Source organism: Rhynchophorus ferrugineus, unplaced genomic scaffold, assembly GCF_030347505.1.
Source record: "Rhynchophorus ferrugineus isolate W39M unplaced genomic scaffold, kcgeb_rfMv2 rfM11, whole genome shotgun sequence".
In the NCBI taxonomy this organism is placed as follows: Eukaryota; Metazoa; Arthropoda; class Insecta; order Coleoptera; family Curculionidae; genus Rhynchophorus; species Rhynchophorus ferrugineus.
Window position 1 is genome coordinate 6,918,866 of NW_027472590.1, and position 23,710 is coordinate 6,942,575.

Sequence of the window (23,710 nt, forward strand, 5' to 3'; positions counted from 1 at the left end):
AATGAATTTTCATTGCCTATAGCACCTAAAAATATCCCTTTACAATTTGACTGTACTGACACGTTTTTATGTATGTGACTTATGTCATTTTTTTAGGTTAGAATATGAATAAACAAAATCTTATTAAACACTAACTTGATTTAGTTGTTTTAATGCCAAAAAATTTATTACAAACATATGAAGATATATTTCGTAAGTATATGCATTGTATATTATTTTATGTACGCCCATGTCAAAAAAACAATACAGATTGTGTCTTGGTGCAGTGTATAATTGCTGTTACCGCCGAAGGCTTTCACTAACTAAATCGCTGGAACAAACTAATTCAATTATGTCACAACGATTTACTTCGTTTTATTTTTACGGAAAAGGTATAATTAATATTTTGCATCATTTCAATTCTGTTTGTTCTTTTTTTCTGTATTTGTTAACAATAAATAACCTAGATTGGCGTTAGTTATCGGTAATCATCGAAATGTTGTTGCGATTGATGTTTTTTCTGAGCAATATCAACGGTCTTAATTATCAAATTAGCGATGTTGGACAATCGTAGGTGCCGTGAAACAAAGAAACTGCCAGAAAGGATTTTCGATGGTTTATTCCGGCTCTTGTTGAAATAGATAATTAAATTTGAGCGGTTTAATTCTTAAAAGACCACACCAATCTCGATCGTGCAATCTTATGGGTGCTTTATGACTATATTTCCAGTTATTTTTCTGTTTTAATTATTTTAGTAACCACTGTATATAATATATAGTTATTAAAATATTGTTTTTAAGTTAATTAAGTTAACAAGCAAGTAATTAATTACTTTTTTTACTAAAACTGACATTGTCATTCATTACATTTTCTTGAGTCTGTTTCTGGTTACCGTAAAAACCGTAATTTTGTTATAAAAATACTATCACGCTTTTTCTTTTTGTAGTATTGTTGTGTCGCAAGAGACAAAATATTTAGTTATGCCGCATTTTCCGTATAAACAATTAGTAACAGATGGCCAGTAAAAACAACAATTCTGCTAATTTGTTATGAAAATTATTAAACTGCTATTTTTCAGAAATTAGTAGATTTTTTGTTTAATATGGCAACGTGTTTTATTTAAAATCTCCCAAGATTTCGTTGACATTATTAACATTCGCTGTCAATATTTTTGACATTTTTTACAGATATTTACAATTTTTACATAAAATTCATAGCATTACTATTATGTTAGTATTTTTCTTGCAACATATTTAAAGTACTTAGTTCTGCGCTGTGTTCCAGAACGGATATAAGCAACGGAAAGGAAAAAAATCAATTTCAAATAAATCCTGATGAAATCTCCACTAAAAATATACATCTTTTTTATTTGGTCTTTCAAAAGAACGCTCCCCTTGAAAAAAAGCAGAGTTAATTAATTACATGCAATACATTTACAAAATTAGTCCTCTGGGTTTGTCTTGCACAAGTTAAGATAAATTGATTAACGCCCAACAAGAGTTTCAAAATTATCCGTTGGCATTCATTGTTCGTTTTTGTTCAATATTCAAATATTTTATTTTTATTGACCAATTTCAATTATAAATACGACCTTTATATATAAATGCATTTCTAATACAGTTATTATTCAAGCATTATTATTTTTATTGGCACTTTACATATTAATGAAAGGGTTTTGTTAGTTGCATATGTAGAATGTCATTAATACAGTTATTTTTTTTAACAAGTTATCATAAATGTCATCAGATAACTCTGGATTTTTTTTAAGGTGACATTCAAATAAATATAAAATTAACCACATTTTCGTTACTAAACTGTGAAAAATCAATGGTGGTTCTACCATTAATTACCAGCGTTGTATAAAGCAACTGGAACAAACAGTGTTTGCTAAAGTTGATTAAATATTCCATAAAGACAGTTATCTTGATCCATTTTCCGCGTTATTGCCAAATTTATTGAGAGTGCGACAAAGTCATTCAAGCGTTTGATTCATTATCGAATAATCAACATTGCACAAAAACTATAAGTGTGTGTTTTATCTACACCAAATACTTAGAAATAATTAAACATGCTGAATATTCTTTGACGTTATTCCAATAATGCTAACGAAAGTTGATTTTGATTTAGATGACTCTTAAAAAATCTACATGAATGAATTTTAATGTGGAAAATTGATTTATTCTATCAAGATCTGTTTGCTTAATTTTTTGTTATTTACTATTAGTAATTCATACAACTTTGTTATAAAATATTTAGGTCGATATAATAGGGGGGAAAGTTATTTTAAACCATAAAGACACCAGTGAAATTGTTTCTGATTTTTAAAACAATGCTAGTGGCGGGCAAACTATTTTCGAACTTAATTTCCTGGTTTTTAGCGATTATGTGTGAAAAATCGGGTTCATTCCGAATCCCTATTTTTTCGCTACATAATCGATTTTTTCCATCTTATTTTATGCAACAAACCTTTTATAATACTTTACATTTTTTGTGCAACTTATATTTTAACACTTTTTACTATAAATGGGTTATTTAACTGTCGCAACTGTTTCTAATAAGTAAAATATAGTTCCAACGATTATACTAATGACATGCTTGTTAAATTTTACCTTAGAAATAAGGCCAATATTATTTTACTGATTTACTCAAATATATCTTTTTATTCACGACATAATATATTAATTGTCTTAAATCTCTTTCAATGCTTACTGATTATCTTCATCGGTAGTGAATTAAATATTAAATATAATTAAAAACTTAGCAGTGATCAATAACAAGGTTTTTCTATAGGCAACGTAATATACTGTAAAGTGATTAGATCATTAGCGCTATCTATCAAAAATTACTAACGTCATTATAGATACTACCATCTGCGCCATCTCTTAACTGACTTTCAACATTTCCCAAGGAAAATAAAACATTGTCACAAAATATAGAGTACTGTTCAATTTGTGAATGTCGCTTCAGTTTTAAATCTTGACCCTTTTTTGACCTCGCCTCTCGAAAACTATTTTGTTTTTGAGATTCGTTATTTATGTTTTTTTGTTTGTTTCCGCGATGATAAGCTCTGGTTCGGTGTAGTTACACTTGACGATGTGAGTGATATCGGGTAAAAAGGAATTGTGTGCGGAAAAGTTAAGTGGTTGTGATTAGCGAGGTTATGTTGTAGAATGTGTGTTGACGTTCGCCTAAGGAATTTCTAACGGGTTAAATTTTTGCGAAACTGTAAGGTGTTATAATGTTTTCGAAAAAGAAAAAGAAACCACAGATATCGCCACCCATTAATTTTGAGCATAGGGTGCACACCGGATTTGATAAAAGAGAAGGAAAATATGTAGGTCTGCCCCTTCAGTGGGCTTCAATTGTTGGCAACAATCAAATACTCAAATCAACTAATAGACCTTTACCACTTGTCGACCCTTCAGAAATAACACCAACAGAAATATTGGACCTGAAGACTATTGTCCGTGGTGATCACAAGTCTGAAAATAGATTAAGCTTTCATCAGAATCAGAAAGCACCTGGAGCAAATGGAATTGTATTACCCAAGACCTCAAATGTTGCTAGATCTAATTCCCTCAGGTCTTCGAGCCCACCAAGACTCAGAAGGGATCATAGGAATGCTAATGTTCCACCTGCAGTGCCTGAAGAACAAGTAATGCAATATCCTCCAAATAAAAGGGAGCCTAGTATGAGTAAACCTCAAGTACGTGAAGGGTCACCAGCAGAAAGGTCTCTAAGCAACCATGAAATACAAAATGTTTATGCAAATCAACCGAATATTAATGGGAACATGCCAGAACAGTTTATGTCCCAGAATAATATGGTATACCCTTCAAGGGTTCCGGATCACTCACCTGTTGGGTCAGTAGCCTCTACAGCACCATCAGTACCCCACTCAACATTAGGACCTCATCCTTCATTACATCCTCATATAAATCAAGGGCTTCACACCAATATACCACCTCATGTCAGACCTGATCAAAATCAAAATGTTAAAAATGGTAATGTCCCAGCACATGGACCCCAACCAGTTAGTAGCACTCAAAGTTCATCTTCAAAGCATCATGAGCAGAGATTAACTCATGAACAGGTAAGTGGTTTTTTATTTTGTTAAAAGTTTTCATCAATCCTTCTCATTCATGTTTTAGTTCAGAGCAGCTTTACAAATGGTTGTTTCATCAAAAGACCCAAGAGAAAACTTAGAGCGTTTTGTGAAAATTGGTGAAGGATCCACTGGAACAGTATGTATAGCTCATGATCGCAATACTGGCAGACAAGTGGCAGTTAAGAAAATGGATTTGCGCAAACAACAAAGAAGGGAGTTGCTGTTCAATGAAGTTGTGATCATGAGAGACTACCATCATCCGAATATAGTTGAGATGTTTGATAGCTACTTGGTAAATGATGAATTATGGGTGGTAATGGAGTTTTTGGAAGGAGGTGCACTAACAGATATTGTTACTCACTCCAGAATGGATGAGGAACAAATAGCCACAGTTTGCAAGCAGTGTCTTAAAGCCTTAGCTTACTTACATTCACAAGGGGTGATACATAGAGATATAAAGTCTGATTCGATTCTTCTCGCTTTGGACGGAAGAGTAAAATTATCAGACTTTGGATTTTGTGCTCAAGTCTCACAAGAATTGCCAAAGAGAAAATCATTGGTGGGCACCCCGTACTGGATGTCCCCAGAGGTTATTTCCAGGTTACCTTATGGTCCTGAAGTTGATATATGGTCACTGGGAATAATGGTGATTGAAATGGTGGATGGTGAACCTCCATTTTTCAATGAGCCACCGCTGCAAGCCATGAGAAGGATAAGGGAGATGCCACCACCCAAACTAAAGAATGCCCATAGGGTATCCCCAAGGTTACAGTCATTCTTGGATAGAATGCTGGTACGAGACCCAACCCAAAGAGCCACTGCTCAAGAATTGTTGTCCCATCCATTCTTAAGACAGGCTGGACCTCCTGCCTTGTTAGTACCATTGATGAGGGGTTCAAAACATGCTAATTACTAGGGAGTGTAAGTTAATTGTATATAGTGTTAATATATCCATAAGTTCTTCTGTAAATGCTCTTGAAGTAAGTTTGTTATAACATTACCATTATGTCCTTTGGATGAAGAATTATCTTATGGATTATTGTTCTATCCCTGGTTAAACTTGTAATTTCAATTTCTATCAGTTGGTGTACCTTACTGGATTTAAGTATTTATTGATATTATATAGTTAGTGTGAAGATTTATAAACTTATTTTTAATAAATACTTATTGATGGTAACCAATAAGTTCTTAATAAATATCGATGGCAGCTTGTATCATATCATATCTCTACATCTACCAAATGAGTAATGCATATTATTATTAATTTTAAGTACTAACCATTATTTACTAAACATTCCTTTGTTACAGCATTATATTAATGTTGAAAAAGATGTTTTTCTTCATGGCACTTTAGCACTAAAATAGTGCTTTTTCTTTGTCAGCACGAAAAGAGTAAAATTCTCATTATTTTTTTGCTTTAATCTTAGTATTTGTACCATAAATATTGAACGAATTTTATATATACCGTGGCCATTCTTATTACATATTGGAAAGAAGTGATTTATATTTGTTTTTCAATTTATACAGCACAGTTTATTTTTCAGTTATTTTACTAGTAGAGTAGATATTTTATTTACCATGGCATTTATTTCGAAACGGATAGTCTTATTTAGAAGTTAATAAGATTATTTCCCTTATTTTTATTGCATTAAATCGAGGTCACCCATGTATGCAGAACTGAAATTATCGATTGGTATTAAGCGTTAACCATTTCTTATATACAAGTGATACACACACATATTATCTCTCTAAATTATATTAACGTTAATGACATTTTCACAGTAGATCTGCTTTGAGTATTGATACTAGACTGATTTAATTTTTTCGAGTACAAAATAATTCGTTTTTTAACATGTATTATGAACCCGCCGTCCATTGTAGTGCCTTTAAAATTAAGTGCTTTTAACGATGTAGTTTTTTAAAAAATTATGACATAATATTTATACGTTAACCTAAAACGGAAAGAGTATTTGATGACAATGGTGATATAGTAACTACGATATGGCCTTAAACTTAATTATTTAGTATTGTAATATTGTTGGATCAATTAATTGTCGAGTTATTGTGAATAGTGTTTATCGCATTATATTAATATGTAAAAATGTTACGTTATAATAAACATTTATTTTTTATTAACTGTCAATTTTATTACCACTTTTTTCGCCTCGTTGATAGAGTGCTGTGGAAAAACAATCATGCGACTTACAGTTTTTAATACATTTTACCATTATGACCTTAGTAGATTGAATTTTTGTAAAAAGAAAATGAGACTTCATAAACGAAAGTTTCAGATTCTTGTAAAAGAACACGTATTTTCTTAGTAGAGGAATGTGAGATTTGGTCTAGTTTATATAGAGAAGAAATACAGAAAGCTAAAAGTATATAATACATCTATACTCGTAGCTAATGCAATAGGACAAATTTTGAAAAATATTTGCAATGAGTATTACTCTTTGACAAATCAAGCAATCATTAAGATTAAATATTTGCGTTTATTGCAATTAAAATTAATCTTGTATGTATTTTGCATTACATTATTGGGTTTGACTATTTTATTAGGCTTTATTTTGTTGACAATTTTCTTAAGTGCATCAGTGGTTTGTAGATTGCGGGGGGTGTTATGGTTTGTGTTGTCCAATAAAAAATAGCTTTCATTAATATAGGCAACAAATCGAACGATTACTATAATAGTGAAAAAAAATTTTTGATACTATACTTGAATTGAAATGAATACTTGAAATTTAAGCTCTCATTCTTCATGCAGTTTTGCATCAAGTTATTGAGTTTCAATATTTTATTTTCTTGTTAAGAAAAATAAGTACATAAGTTATTTGTAGATTGGAGCAGTATCGTTCATTAGGTAGACTTAAAAATAGCTGTCACAAATTTGTGCCGGTAATGATGTTACCATTTTAACTTTGAAAGAAGAAACTCTCATATATAGATGTCAATGTCAACGTGAAGAGCTGACTTTTTCTATGGAGCTGACGTAGGATGTCATGGAAAAATTATTGTGTTGTGTATTAAATAACTAGTTGAATAATAAGTCACTTCATAAAAAAATAGTAGTAAGTATAAAAAACACAGGGAGTTAGTTTTAAATATGTTTAATATAAACAATAACAAAAGCAATATCAAACAGAACGTTTGTTTTTATATATATTTAAAAATCGTATAAATATATTATTGCTGCCTACAAAAAACACCGTTTCCTTAAAAAGCAATAACCATTTTTATGTATACTGTAAATAACAACTACGTTTTTTTTGTCGGCATTCACATTTTTTGCTTAACATGATATTTGACTTGATGATATGTTAACAGGATCATAGCTCCGAAATCAAGAGACAAAACTAATAGAAAACACTCTACTCATTGCTTTTTAAAGGTTATTAGTAAATTACATGGCATAACAAATTGAAAAAAAGGACAGCGTCAACGTTGTTATTGGTTATAACCGAAAAAAGCAGTGTTTAGAGATAGGACTGGTAGTACCCAATATTACATGACGTTTCTAATGAAACAGGTATGAGCTTAGTAATAGTTATAGTTTCTATGCTACATAAATATCGTTATTATCTTATTATTACAGTCTGAGTTGCAAATTATCGATTGCCTAATATTGCCAATTAGCTTCAATTTTTTTTCTATATCACTTTAACGGTATCATCTATATAATCAACGAAATAACAGTAACCCCGTACGACTATTGACGTTTACGTCAATATAACAAATTTAAGAGGACGGACTGAAAGTTCTCGTACCAATAGCATCGAGAGGATTTCGGTTTATCAATGAGACAGCGAAAAAACCGTTTTGCAATCTAAATGGAATTTCAAAAAATGGCAATTTTGATGATCGAAATCTATTAACAAGAATCGTAACGCAGTTATTGCTTCATAGTAACGCGCTAAAACAATACCTTTACTATTATTTGTAGTATTTTTTTTTCATCTGCGAGATAAATTTTGATTTCACGGCATAAATATCGGGGAGTGCTTGTTTTTATCATCAGGTTATTTCTCTTACGGTTACGTAAGGTTTTAACGTCAGTTTTCAATCCATTCTCCAAAAAAAATCTATACACTATGAGTTTTGGGGAAAGATCCTGGCTTTTATCTCTCGCGTTTCCTAACCTAACATTCTACATCCGACACAAGTAACTCTATCTTACGTCCGAACGTTAACCTACGTAAAAATGACGTCTTGAGCCTTCCGACATTCCTCGCTCGTCATAATCTAGATAAAGACATCGAGGGGTGGGGTGGGGGGTTACCATAGACGTTTTTAATAACTATTTCTGCCTACTTGTTCTGTACATATATCCTATTCATTATTGTTAATCAGTTTCTTCGTGGAATGTCATAGTCAGAATGATTTTTCAGTGTTAAAAATATGTATGTTCAATTTTTATGGTCATCGCTAAAAATTGACTGTAAGAGCTATCCAGCAACCACTGAAACGTGATCATTTCATCTTAATACTAACCTTTATTGCTACCACGGATATGCCGCGTCATTTTAACGATATATTATCTATCACACGTCGTTTTCTTTTGGCGTTCAGTATTATTGCGCTTCATCCAAGGCAAACGTGATTTTACAGTAAGGTATTTATTGCTAAATTATTACAAATATAGTTAAGCGGATGTTTTTGTTTTACAAAGTACGACTATCTGACCTGTCAATCCTGGCAGTTTGTCTTAATCATAATGACGAGCATAGACATGGTTGCAATAATATTAACGATACGACATCCATCTTAATGTCACTGTCACTGTCAACGTGACAATAGAAAAAAATGTAGATGTCATATCGTCCGAATACACTTTAAATATAATTAAAGAGACTATATATATATACAAGGGGTGTTCCAGCCGAGAATATTTCAGATGGGGTTTCGGGGTTTGCTTTGATTTAGCCTCTGGATCGTTCGGGCCGAAATACCCCGTGCAGAAAATATGTTTTGAGTGTCGCTTAAGTTACATCGATTCCATCTGCTCCGTCAGTTCCAGAATGGGACTCTCTCGCAGGGGCAACAACGAGGGCCAGGCGTTTCCGGGCAGGGTGGTCGGTAAGCTGGAAGGTCCCTGTTGGATAAAGACGGTCTTACGAGGACGACAAAAACCATGCTCGACTCACACAACACAAAATGCAGAAGCAAAAGAAAAACAAAATTCTGTTTTCAGTAGTATATTTTATAGAGCAATTTACATTTCGGTTAAAAATGGCTAATAGCTGTACAGCGGGTACCCTATATATTCCGCGCGAGGCCGTCGATGTCAATCGACTGTCACTGTCAAAGTCAACTGTCACGGACATATATAGAGTCGAGACTGTCTCAGAGCTATATAATAATGCGGCACTATATTAACACAAATATTACTTATACAGTTTCGTAACTAGAAATATACAACTAAAAAGACTAGTTTTAATAATACTTTCTTGTAAAACTAGATTCTAACGGAAAGGCTTCGTTACCCAAATTAGTTTCGGCCAATACCGTTCGAATAAACCGAATCAGTTGCGCGGTCTGACAAACATAACCTTAACGATCAGTCTTATGTTGTAATTTAGGTTAAGATAAGAAAGCCTTCGAAACTAAGAGGTAGGATAATCATGTAATTATATATACCATATTGAAAATAAAAACAGTTATAAAAGGTGTAAGAAAAAAAGCCTACTAATGTCATCACAAGTGAATTCAGTAAGAAATATCAAGGTTCTGTCTATAGAGTAATATCTGGAGGCTGAACTTCATAGACTTTATTGATGAATTGTTTCTAATTGTTTATGATCTAATGACATTCTCTGACGGTTCAAATCGTTAATACAGGAAACTGTAAATTATATTCTTGCACTGTAAAGGTTTTTTTGACAGTTGTGTGCTTAATAATTTATTTGAGTTCATTTTTAATTATTATTAATAGTTCTAACTACATTATAATAATAAGATAATAATAAGATATAGATAGATAATAGATTAACATGAATTAGAATAGTAAAAAATGCTGGAAAGATGATTGTTGAGAATATAAATATCTTAAACATCAATACAATTACAATTCAAAAAAAATTACATTGTTTTTGGGGACCTTCCAAGACTAGAAGAAGGTAGGTAGTGATATAATTAATTATGTTCCGGGTTTTAAGATTTATTTTTGTAGAAATGTATTATTTAATATATAAAATAATTTATTTCAAATACTTTGTTTTTATTTATTTTGCTCCTTGGGCACTGCTTTATTTTTTGTTCAAGTTTTGATTTATTACGATATTGTTATGTAATCAATAACTCATTTTGACAGTTGTTAGTTTTTCATTGTTGTACTTGTTGGTTCTGTACAGTTGTGCTCTGTATAGCAATGTTATATATATTTGTGTGATGAGAAAATAAAGTACCTAATATCAATAAAATGATACTTCAAAAAGTAATTTCTACATGGTTTTTGATGTTTATAATATTTGCGGTCTTTCAAATACTACAAGAAGATAGGTATAGTAACATACTTGATTCTCTTGTGGAGTTCTATTTTTCTATTTTGAGGAACAAATTGATTTGTTACAAATTACTATTAAATAATAAAAAACATAATTCACGTTCACAATAAATAATTTTACAGTTGTTATTAAGAACCAATCAAATTTCGTAAATGAAAAGATATTTCAAAACAATTCTCGTCTCTCTTCTATGAACGTTTCCCCTCTAGATTAGACTCTATAGCTCTGTCAAAAATCGATCGGAGACACCGATTTGTATGACGGGTCGCGGCGTTTTTGTTTAGGAATAAAAGCCGTACTTGATCGGTGTTTCATGTAGATTTTCGAACAGGAAACAGGAAAACTATGACCTTGAAGCGTTAACTTATATGCTTATAAAACTAAGCATAGATGAAAAATTAAAATGCGGCATGTGCACACTACAATCGTTGAGGTACCTGGTTCCACGTCTGGGTGGTCTTCTGCCAGGACTTGGAGGAGGTGACGTTCGGTTCCACCATCTGGCAGGCGGACTGGACGTTGGCCGAGGCGGCGGTCCACGTTTCTCCCGAGCTCTCCACTAAAGATTGAAACGTGAGTAAGTCTTTGTTCTCGGTTTCACTTAAAGGTAGGGGTGGCAAGGGTGGTAGTACGGGTTGTTGCTGGGCTATCTTATAGCTAGCCTGGCGTAGCATGTGCCTTCGGGATAGGTGGGTCGCGTCTATGGTACCACCGGTGGTTTGATGGGACATGGCGGACTGTTTCTGTAGGATCTGACGTTTCTGCTGCAACAGCCGGTGCTGCATGGCCGTCTGCAGCTGCACCGGCTCCATGTTCGAGTAGCTGAAGTTATCGGGCAGGCTGATCTTCTTCGTTGCTCGCGGCTGCATGTACTGATTGTGCTGCTTCTGCCTGTGCGACATCTCCTCGGGCGGTTCTCTTGCCTGGTACTGGCTCTGCAGCCTAAGGGCCTCGCGCTGTACCAGTCCCATGTCCGGGACGCCCTTCGCCTTGTAGCTCTCGTTCAACTTCTGCGAGTTGAAGGCGATGTTCGGCCCGGGGGCCTGGTCCGTCGCCTGCTGTGCCACCAGGCCGTCGCTGGCCCTCCGGCCCTCGCGGAAATCGACCGGGGATCGGGTGAGGTTTCTGGCAGTCTTAAAGCTAGACATGTGAACTAGGGGATTGTGCTTGTGCAGGACCGATCTAGGAACCATCGAGTACTTGTTGCTGCTGGACAGGGCGTTGGAGCTGGTGAGGGTGGGCTCGGGCTTTTTGTCGGTCGAGGTGCAGCTCGGTAAACTACTGGCCAGCTCGCTGGACTCGGACAGGGGATACTCTAAGCTCTCGAAATTGCTATCGCAACTCAGGTTCTGACTAAGACTTTTGGAGGTGTTAAAATTGTTTACGACACCGCTAGAAGAGCTGGACGAGGCGTAGCTGAGCCGCGGTCCGCCGTGGGACGTCTCCTCCAGGTCCGTCTCCACGCCCTCGTCGGTCGAGCTGGAATACTGCATGTGGATCTCGTTGCTCTTGAACCCACTGAAAAGGAAAATAACAATTCTGATTTCAAATACAATTTAACGAACATTTTAGGTTCAGGAAAAAATATTGACATTTTTTTCATCAATTTTCTCAAATAAATCCTTTGATTTTCCCACTAAAAGTCACAGTCTTACATATATAGTCCATCGAAAGTAGTAGTGAACTCACGTCATCAAGATGTATAATGTATTGTAGCTTGTAAATTCGTTATAATATTAGAGGATATTTTCCTTCCCTTTTTACTCCAGTTAAAAAGTTGGAGGGTCGCTATAATCACTGTATCACCCTTGAAGGGAGTTATGTTGAATAAAAAAACTAATTTTGCCAAAAAAATGTGTTTTACAATGGTAGGCCGGGGACTTTTCAATTGACCTGTTATACGGACCATACGGCGCTGGACTAAATGCAGCGAAATCTGCGGGGAAGCTGAGTGCCGCGTGGGTCTTCGAAGGAGCTCGTAGAGCACGATGGAGTGGTCCAGATAAATAATAGCGATTGCGTGATTTGGTAGCTTACCAGCGGTAGGTTTCTTCATTGCAGTTTTCAATCATTTATTACATCAATAATTCGCGAATGCTAAGTGGGATTTGCTTTTTGGCAAGTAATAGAAAATATTTTAGTATTTTAGTGAGGTCGCTAAATTCAAAAATCTAATATATCCTTCCTAATTTATGGAATATTACTAGATTTTGATTCAGCAGTAATATAATATTGATCTGACCGCATCAATACTTATAACGACTTATGAGCTGCATCAGAACCACAGAAAATATATGGGCGCGATGATTACATAAAAAAATCGAAATTATTTTATTATTTAAATGTTGTGACTGAAGAACTCTTAAAAAAAACGGCAATACATTTTCCTAGTGTTTATAAATCACGTCTCGGTATTTACCTGGTACTAAACCTATCCAAACTGCCCTTCACGTCCGGACTCTCGAACGGATGCATGTTCAACACCAACGGATAGTGATTGACACTGCCCTTCGAGTACTCCTTGAAGGGCGATGTCTCCGCAGAACTGGAGGGCACCGCGGACATCTGCAGCGTCGACATCAGCCTGGTGGCCTCGTTGCACATGCTGAAGGTGGTGGTGGACGCGGCCTGATTCAGTATCTTGAGCGCGTCCTCGCTGTTTGTGGCGGCCAGCAGCCTGGCGGCATCGATACCGTGGACCGGTGACGTGTTCGACGGTTTCGAGTTGACGGCGGCGTTCACCACGTTGATCTTATTGTTGCTGGCGGTGGGGCCGATGGTAGAATGCTGCAGGAGACGCCTGCAGTCCTCGGTAGTACTTGCTCTCCCTATTTACATCAATAACAATTAGTAATCTGCGCTTGCCTGGAAGAGAATAGAAGGTAGCGCTGATCAATCACGTCAGGACCGTAGAGGGGGGGGGGGGATGAGAGAGACAAGAAGAACAAGAGGGTCGGGATGAAATGCGACGATCCTGAGCTATGCGAACTGAACAGGGGCTCTGACGCGGGGAACTGTACCTATTTTTCTCATGGCTTGCTCGGCGACGTTCGAGGGCCTTCTCCGTTGAGCCTCGCGTACCCCCGTCTGGCTCTCGCCGCCCACCAGCTGACTGCGGAGCTTGTCCAACAGGAGGAAATATATCGCGGCGTGGTGGTCGTAACATCCCAGCCGGATAGACTGCGAATAAAGCGAACGTCATGATCATGCTGACGCAAAAAAAAATTCGGCGGTTATCGCCGTACCTCTCGGGTTTTCGAACTATCGATCCCCAGGCTCTGCATCAGTCGCAGTATCTGCTCGTTGGGCTGAGTGTTCGAGACTGGAATGGTTGGCGGGAATGATGGAGGGACGCCCATCTGTATCCATCGGTGTTTCTTGATCTGCTGTACGGTGAACCGTTTGTTCGGTTCCAGCACCAGCATCTTTCTTATCAACGATTCGCAGTCTGAAAATAGAGAAATTAATCGGTTTGAAATAAGCAAAAAAAAATTCTGCAAAAAAAATCTGCACGTGACATAGTTGTTTTGGTGGACTGGACGGTTTGTATTGAACACGTGATGTATCAAAGCAAATGAGACAAAATCTACCTATGTGACATTCAGCCTTTGTAGAAGAACTTGTCCCTCAGTAAAATTGAATAATCATGAACTTCCGCAAGCAAACAACGTTAAATATCTGGGAATGCATTTTGATCGACATTTGACATGGAAAAACATAGAGTGACAAAACGCAAACATCTTGGGCTTAAATTAAACCAAATCTATTGGCTGATAGGGCGTATAAATTATCATTAGATAACAAGGTTTTGCTGTATAAGTCAATGGACCTATGGTATTGAACTGTGGAGTACTACAGCTATCGACCTCAAGAAACACTACTGTTGCAACATATGTTGACGACACAGCGGTTTTATTATCACACGAGGATCCAAGATCAGCCAAAAGAAACCTCCAACTTCATCTTAACAAAGTCGAATTGTGGTTGAAAACACCCATTGTAGAAGAGCATAGTTTGAGGTAGTCTGCTGCATACAATAGATATAACAATGGGTCAGTGTATTCGTCACCTTGTTTGACAATAAAATGTCTGTCTGTTAGGTATGATTTCAGCAGTTGAAAGTGCGTATGGGGCAAAAGCTTTTTCAGTTTAACATGCAGTCCAGTGTGCCAAATCTTGTCGAAGGTCCAAGAAATATCAAGTCCAGTTGTCATATTTGTCAATATATTTTTAGCAAATGATAGTAATTTTTAAGTAACAAAATGTTTTCTTCTTTCTTTTTAAACTATTTTCGAAGATTCTGGTTATTCTTTTTTTCTATCTTTACTGTTTTATTTTATTCTTTTTTTCTCAGTCTTTATATAAGCTTATGAAATGTTCGTGATAATCTTCGTCCTATACGCTTTTCTCTAGATTATTCTCTTCATATTAGTTGTTTAGTTGTTTACACTAGTTTGAATTTGTGGTCTTGTTTCTTCTGATGACTTCATTTATTTTTGTTATTCTCAATAGGCAATAAGTAACGAGAATATCTAGTTTTTAATTTTTACAGGTTGTTTTGTATCTTTATTCATGGAAAAAATTAAACAGTCATCTACGACCAAGATTTTCTCCTCTGATGTAAGTGCTTAGTATTTTTTGTCTTTCTTCTACTCAGTGAATTAGCAAATTTTATGAATCGCTCTGATGCATCGATTACTTTCGTACCAAAATAATACAAAGCCATTTGTATTATGTACCATTTAAATTCACCATCGTATACTGACTTGTGTTTACAAAATAAATCAAGGTAAATAACGTGAACCTTCGATTCGTATGCAGTCAGAACAAAAAAAAACACGGCTGTCTCCGATATCCGCTAGAAAACCAACAAGCGAATTTAGAAGAATTGAACCGTCAGGATGTACGTTTTTTTATACTCTCAGGGAAAACCGGAGTTAACTGCGTAACTGGACCATATCCAACAAATCGGTGCGACTGCGAAAATAAATAAAGAACCAGTCACTCCCCGAACTTATAGAATGCCAAAACCGATCTGGCTGGATATTTGTTTATTTATAAAATCAACATAAATAAAGGATACAATCTTTCAGCCATCGCCCTCAGTTATCCGCGATGATGCAACATCACCCGATATTTTAAAAAACATCGAAATGAAGGTCTCGATATAAAAGGAAACAAAAATATTCGATACTCATTCCTAACAATATCGATATTTCTTTACAACAGCCCTAATTTTTGAGGTAGGCCTACTTCAAACACCCTCCTCTCAAGTTCGATAGTCTGTTTTAAAACCATCGATATTTTTTTGAAACAATATTGGAATATATAGGTCAAGAAAAATAGGGGTTTTTGAAGGAGAATATAAAACTTTTATTTTAAGATATCTCCCTCTCTCGTTGGCAAAAGTATTTTGCGTCCAAAATTAAAATTGGAGCGAAGAAATATCGATAATTTAAAAAATATATCGACGCACATTTATATATCAATATTTATCGTAGTAGATATCGATATCTTTTAAAGTATTAATATTGATCGTTATTTTTAAAATATCGTTATTTATAAACTGAAAAAATGTTAAGAACCTCGTTTTGGATAGGCGTCTAGCGTCTAGAGCTAGGAAGGAGTAATTATGTCGAATTTCAAATCATCAGGGTGTAAAAATAGGAGATTTTATGTGTCAGTCAATCAATAATTTTGGTAATAGAACGGTACCTACCTTGGCTCATAAAATATGGTATCCTAAAGCGTCCAGATAGCACCCTGTCCCGAAGAGCCTGCAGGGAACAACCGTCGAAGGGTAACGCCCCGCACACTAGGACATAAAGAACAACTCCCAAACTCTGAAATATATTAACAGTGTTAATGGAGAAAAATATGTTCGGAAAACCGGCGCCTTCGCCATATCACCATTACAATTTAATTAATGCTTTAAAAACGTTGGAACGTTTCAAATAAACCTCGTACTTTATCCTACGACAACAATAGAGTACATAATTCTAGCGAAAATATTTTTTTCGAAGATCCTCTTGAATTTTAAACCCGTTACAGAAATAGATAAAAACAAATACGCGTAAATTTAACTTACTGATATGACGCCAGAGTATAAATATTAGCAGACGGTGTTATGACTAAAATTCCGCGAAAAGTTGGTTTATTTGAAAAAATACTTACTATATTATATATTAATCTAAGGTAAGTGGAAACAATTTAATATTAACGGAACATGTCAAAATATTTAATTCGTAGTTGTATATTTGGTTGCATCTATATGAAATTTATTTGGGTACCTTGTATCTGTCGAGTATGTGTCTCGATATGGAAGTATGTTAATGAAGCGATTAATAATATTATCGAAGGTTAATTATGGAGGAAGTAAAATGCGGAAGCGTGCGTGTCCACGTCTTTCATTTCCGCCAGCGATGGGACGTGTAATTCGACAAAAACAAAACCGTTGCGTTGGCATTAGACCAGGGGGTTGTGGAATTTCGAATGGTGGCCAAATTTAGAACTGGTGCGACAGCAGATGAAAAACGAAAAAATTTGTCTAGGCGTCGGGCTCTTGCGTACCGAAATAGATGACGGTTGATGACATTGGCTGGCCGCGAAGTCTAGGCAATGACACTGTTTAAGAATGCCTCATAAAATAGCTTCATTACAGTTAGCCATTGGATAAATAGGCATGGGCACTACATCTTAATATTCGTAATATTATAAAGAATTAAGTTAAGGAAGAACATTAACAGTGACTAAGTAGTTTCATCAAAAACTAGTAAATGCATAGTAAAATTGGCAATAATAAAAAAATTAAGAACTGACATTTTAGCTTTTATCAATAGATGGCGTAATCATTCATATAAACAACACTAACATTAACCTATATTAGAAGAATAGAATCTATATTAGAAGTATTATTCAAAACAGAACCACATATAAGAACAGTAAAATTCACTATAGTATAAAAAATTAGGTTAAGGAATGACGGTGACAGTAACTAAACAGTTCTATAAAAATGTTTAGTTCCATGTCCATGTCCATGTGTAATAAAGACTATTGACTATCAATATAATGACCTTTTTTTAAAACCAAGGTTATAAAGGAAGACCACTTCAACTTCTACTATATTCTATTGAAAGTTTTTTGCTTTATCAAGATGTTAATGAATTGTCTGCCGCAATTTGTAAATTTGATCACAATCAGACATAATTTTCCTTCTCGTTTTATTCTAGTTAAAAAGAGACATAATACTGTCTGATTAGTTCGAACACGTAAACGAATGAGGCTGTCAATGTCATCCAGTTGTCAGACGTATACAAAATCCTTGAAAGCAATACTGATAAGAGTCTATAACTGTAACCTATAAAATATTGTTGCTGTATTATTAACTGTAGTATTGATGTACTATAAAGTTAAAATAAATTATATTTGATTTTTTTTCAACTATTTTATTTAGATTACGATTTCGTTGTATGTCAAAGCCAAACTGAACTAAAACTCAGAGTTGATGCGGCAACATTGGAATGTTTTAATGTCACAAACTTAAATGACGTATGTACAAAATAACTTTTAATAGACAATAATAATAACTTTTAATAGACTAATATTTTAATAGAAGATAGCGTAATTTAGTCATATAAGGATTGATATTTACATAAGGCAAAATAAAATTTGCAAATAGTATAAAGAAATAGGTTAAGGGATAGTATTTCGAGTTTATGTTCACAGGTGGCACATTTGGCATATTTTTCAGTAAATCAGTGTCAGTACTCGGATAATTTCGACTGATATAACCGGCAATATTTATATACAACAAAGCCGTCTAGTATGTCTAATTTGTTGATATCTGATATTAAGCTTTTATTTATATTTTTTAATTTCCGTGTTATGTTATTCTTATTATTTTAAAGTCAAATATTTGTAAATACTTCATATCAATTAATTTTAAATTTTATAAAAACTATTGAGAAATTTATTGATTTGTATATAAAGTTTCTATTGTTTTTATTCACTTACTTAACATATAGAGCTAAGCATTATATTCTTAATTATTCTTGGATCGCTAACATTTTAATTTCAAAAAATGTGTTCTGGTCACTTGTGAAAGTAAAAGTTCAGAGAAATATCTCTGGATGTGCTTTAGACGAACATACCTCATCAAAATCGTAGCTTATTGGCTATTAAAATGAATTGAACAAGACATATTAAAATCGAACTGAAATTAAGAGTTTGAAATGTGCGAAGGTAATATTGAAAGACAACAAACCTTCAAGTTATTAAAGATTTGAGTGTCATCTATCAACTATTAAAAGATATTCTTAGTGTCTGGCTAGTGTAAAAAGATCTGACAACGTGGCGAAATAACATTTCAGAGAGCATCATTCATTTTAAATAGACTATTGTTTAAAGCAAGTGTTCTTGGTGCTTTCGATGTTTTTATATGAAATCAATTTGTTCAAATCTATGAGAATTAAGTCATATACCCAATATATCTCTATTCAGTATACGAAATCGGTGGAGGTAACATATTACGAAGCTGTAAGAGAAAACAACAAGACCAAAAGGAGAAACGGACACAGCAGGTTTTATCCACACACACACACACACAAATGATAGAAAAAAAACTTACCCATATATCGATTTCTGGGCCCACGTACTTCTTGCCTTCGAAGACTTCTGGGGCGGCATAGGGGGGCGACCCGCACCACGTAGATAATTGTCCTCCGGCGGTGTAATAGTTCGAAAAACCGAAGTCGGCTATTTTTATATTATTATTGGAATCTAACAGTAGATTTTCAGCCTGGAAAAGAAGCGACAATATGTTAGGGGCGGGTGTGCGAAAAAATGAGGGGAGAGGGGAACGGTCTCCCCAATATCGGCCGGGGCCAAAGTATACGGTTACGTATCAGTTGGTTTTAGGGATTCCAAACCTTTGGGTCTGCCCTTTTCACGGTTATGCTATGATGTTCCCCCCCGCTGGTATTTTATTAAACTCCATCCGGTATGAATATCAAAAAGTCTACCGAAACGTAATGAAACCTCAGTGTTGACTTGTCATAAGTATAAATAAAAGGTACGGAAAAAACTACATATCATAACATTCAATATTGTTTAAAATAAGGATACCACAGAAATGATAATAACCAAATTCGAATATCACGCAATACCACAACTTCCGTTTGTATTTACTAACCAAGACGACAGTACTATCAAATAAGTCTGGAGATATTCGTTTGTTGCTCTTTACGTATTTCTAACAGGTCAATTGAAAAGTCCTTGGCCTGACACATAGATGGCGCTACTAGAATTAAATCCATATGTTTTTTAGTTAGCCCTAACCCTCAAAATATACGTGTAAAAATTTGAAAGCTGACGAATCATTAGTTAGTGAATTATAGCATTTTGAGTGAAGCAACTTTTGTTATTGTAAAATAATGCATTAAAAGGAATTTCGCGTGTTGATAAAATATTGTTTTTTGAAAGGAAAAAATACAGTTGAAGCAAAAACTTGGCTTGATGCGGAGTTTCCGGACACCGCCCTGGGAAAATCAACTATCAAGGATTGGTATGCTAAGTTTAGACGTGGTGAAATGAGCACCGAAGACGGTGAACGCAGTGGACACCTAAAAGAGGTTGTTACCGACGAAAACATTTCCAAAAAATCCACGAAATGATTTTGAATGACTGTAAATTGAAATTGAATGAAACAGCAAACACTCTAAAGATATCAACTGAACGTGTACATCATATCATTCACGAATATTTGGGTATGAGAAATTTCCGTGTAAAGTGGGTGCCGCGCGAGCTCACTTTTGATCAAAAACAACGACGAGTTGATGATTTGGAGCAGTGTTTGAATATGATCAAGTGTAATAAACCCATTTTTTTGCGTCGATATATGACAATAGATGAAACATGGCTCCATAATTTCACTCCGAAGTCCAATCGACTGTCATCCGAGAGGATTGCATACGATGAACCCGCTCCAAAGCGTGGGAAAACGCAACAGTCGGCTGGCAAGGTTACGGCGTCTCTATATTGGGATGCGCATGGAATCATTTTCATTGGCTACCTTGAAAACGGAAGGGCCATCAACATTGACTACTACATAGCATTATTGGACCGTTTAAAGGACGAGATCTCCAAAAAACTGCCGCACTTGAAGAAGAAGAAAGTGCTGCTTCACCAAGACAATGCACCGTGTCACAAGTCAGCGAAAACGATGGCAAAAATCCATGATTTGGGCTTCGAATTGCTTGCTCATCCACCGTATTCTCCAGATCTGGCCCCCAGCGACTATTTCCTGTTCTCAGATCTCAAAATAATGCTCGCTGGGAAGATATTTTCGTCGAATGAAGAGGTCGGATCGCCGAAACTAAGGCCTATTTTGCGGCAAAGGACAAATCGTACTACAAATATGGTATCGAAAAGTTGGAGGGTCGCTATAATCAGTGTATCACCCTTGAAGGGAATTATGTCGAATAAAAAAACTAATTTTGGCAAAAAAAATGTGTTTTACTATGGTAGGCCGGGGACTTTTCAATTGACCTGTATAAATGAGATACTGATATTGATGAATAAATTATATTTGTAACCTTACATAGTTTTATTTTCTCTTTTTTTCCTATCGAAACTATTATAAAATGAAAGATGCCTATTAAAGGTTCTTCATAGCACACCTTGTATATTATAGTAGATGAAAAGCGAACCAAAACATTTTAACTTTTTCTTCAAATGTATGTATAAATTGCAAGAACTGGCAACGTTGCAAGTTTAAATCCTAGCGCGTATTCCATGATTCTCCGAAATTAGATTACCTTCAAGTCTCGATGTACAATATTACGATTGTGGCAGTATTCAACAGCGGATAAAATCTGCCAGAACTTTATCCTAGCGTGATCCTCGCTCATCCTTCCATATCGTGCGATGTAATCTGAAAAAAAAATAGACAATAACATTATGCCGATTAAACGACGATACTTATAAACGTGGCGTAAATATTATCGTAATAAATACGTAATATAGACACAGACGAATAGCTCGGATTCCACACCGAAAAAAAAACCCGGCTGATAATTCTAAAATACTATTTGACGAAGGAATTAAGTCGCGTCACGAAATATTTTATAACATATTCCGATAATAATCCGCATGCTGCGAGAGTTTCGAACAATATTCGCGACGTGATAGGTGTCTCCCAACTTGCTCCTAATTTTACTTAAAGATCACGTTACCGGAGAAAGTTTCGGTTGTTTTGGGAAAATGTGATTAACAGGCTGAGCCACCCTATTTATTATTATATAGGTTATGTGTCGTTATTATGAATTTATCATTTCTTCTGACACTTATCTTGTGAGGTTAGGTGGTATTCTATACATTTAAATATACAGTATGTATATATATATATATATATATATATATATATATATATATATATATATATATATATATATATATATATATATATATATTGTTCTATAACAATTTTTTTTTATTATTTAATTATTATGTTGTTACTACGCAATTAACAATTGCAATTATCTTGATTTATTGACTGACTGTGGCTCTGAAAGTTTCGATGTAGGTAGTCAGTCCTGTAGTATTTGGGTGCGCCCACAATACTTCTCAGGACTTTGTTCTGAAATATTTGTATTTTATTTATGTTACTATTTGCAGATCATCCCCATACTTGACCTTCCTATGTCCATATAGGTTTCAGTATTTGCTTATATAATAGCAATTCATTATGTACTGGTTATTGTGATTTTCTTCCAATTAGCCAATACATTTTCATTTATATTATCATATAGTTCTTCATTGGTTACTTACCGATAAGCAGTGGTAATTAATTGAAGAACTTTGTTTTTGGCGATTTCTATATAGTAGTCAAGATTTTTGACTTGATCTAATTATCATCAATTAAACAAGTAATATTCCCAAAATGCCGGTATTAAAGAAACAACTAGGATAAAATTCTGTCACAATATTTGACCTTAAAGTTACTAAAACCACTTTAAAAATATTCTTTGTTTAAATATAATTTAAACGCCCTTTATCTCCTGAAATACCATATAGTCTCCAGAAAAAAAGTGACACCGATGTTAAAAAAAATAAATAAAACGAAACATTACGTTGCTGTTCTAAAATGAAAAGTGGCTTTCAATCGCAGTTGGCTATTTCAAGATTAAGGTCAACCACCAATTTTCACGAACATATTAATATTACCGGTCTCAATCATAGATACGCACGTGTGTGAATGTAAATGTATCAGTGACGTTAGAAACAACGTTAGAAGTGATTCAACGAGGTACTCATTTTAAATTTGAGGCATTAAAGCTGATTCATCGTCAAATATATCATTGAATCGTTCCAAAATAACCATAAATGGTCAGAATAATATTAAAACTATAGGAATTAATGCACAATATATCTGTAATAATAATCGGCATAGCGAACATGATTTTGAGCAACAAGTTTTAGTAACAAATCATATTTAAATTAGGCCTTTTACTCTATAATGAAAAAGACATAATTAATTTAATACATTGTGGTAGAATTTCGGTCACAGAGCGATCACTGGTAATAATAAAATCGATTAATAAAAAAATAACCTTAATCATAAAGGCTTATTAGTGAAATCGGATAATATTCGGATGTTTAGGTACGTCTGGCAACGCGGCGGGAGCTCGCAGGGACCGAACCGACCGCCACCGCTTTCTGCAACAGAGCGTCCCGGCGTGGAGCGTCGATCTATCAGGATCTTAGCTGGATCTGACGTCAGACGGCGTCGTCCAAGGTCCTTCCTGGACGTAGGTGGTACTGTGGCGCCGATACGCTACTTTAGTCGAACTACAACATAAATTGCGGTCGGAATATCGAGAAATGTCACATGTTCGTTCGTCTGGCGATAATACGTTCCTTATCTCTGCGTATAACGAGTTCTAATAATCATCAATGCCACTGGGTGACCATCGAGACCGTGCGTTATTCGACAATTCCTTTTGTATTCGTACTTTTAACAAATACTTGACGAATCGCATCTGTCACAAGCTCGAATATGACGAAGGTCGTGGCAAACGTTCAACATTTTTTCGAACGCTGCATCCATTCGGTTTTTTGGATGCGA

At 35.0% G+C, this 23,710-nt stretch overlaps 2 protein-coding genes across 2 annotated transcripts in view; one reads left to right on the forward strand and one right to left on the reverse strand.

The window, feature by feature from the left end:
- Positions 1-2,957: 2,957 nt before the first annotated feature.
- On the forward strand, positions 2,958-6,223 carry mbt (serine/threonine-protein kinase PAK mbt). The gene is made up of 2 exons (XM_076417467.1): positions 2,958-4,072; positions 4,131-6,223. Exons 1-2 carry the CDS (start codon positions 3,218-3,220, stop codon positions 5,001-5,003), a joined length of 1,728 nt encoding a protein of 575 aa, XP_076273582.1. The 5' UTR covers positions 2,958-3,217; the 3' UTR covers positions 5,004-6,223.
- Positions 6,224-7,178: 955 nt separating this feature from the next.
- Positions 7,179-23,710, reverse strand: part of LOC143204721 (uncharacterized) — a 51,001-nt gene continuing 34,469 nt past the window's right edge. Inside the window, exons 4-11 of the mRNA XM_076417465.1 lie at positions 21,402-21,517; positions 19,214-19,384; positions 16,307-16,430; positions 13,833-14,035; positions 13,608-13,767; positions 13,007-13,415; positions 11,025-12,105; positions 7,179-9,176 (exon numbers count right to left, since the gene is read on the reverse strand). Of these exons, the coding sequence (XP_076273580.1) occupies positions 9,069-9,176; positions 11,025-12,105; positions 13,007-13,415; positions 13,608-13,767; positions 13,833-14,035; positions 16,307-16,430; positions 19,214-19,384; positions 21,402-21,517 (2,372 nt within the window). The 3' untranslated portion in view covers positions 7,179-9,068. The remainder of the gene's footprint in view (positions 9,177-11,024; positions 12,106-13,006; positions 13,416-13,607; positions 13,768-13,832; positions 14,036-16,306; positions 16,431-19,213; positions 19,385-21,401; positions 21,518-23,710) is intronic.

What these genes read in the sequence shown, in the direction of transcription:
- mbt (XM_076417467.1), top strand. Translation starts at nt 3,218, where the DNA reads ATGTTTTCGAAAAAGAAAAAGAAACCACAGATATCGCCACCCATTAAT. An exon ending in AGAGATTAACTCATGAACAG is followed by an intron (nt 4,073 to 4,130) that starts GTAAGTGGTTTT and finishes TTCATGTTTTAG; the next exon opens with TTCAGAGCAGCTTTACAAAT.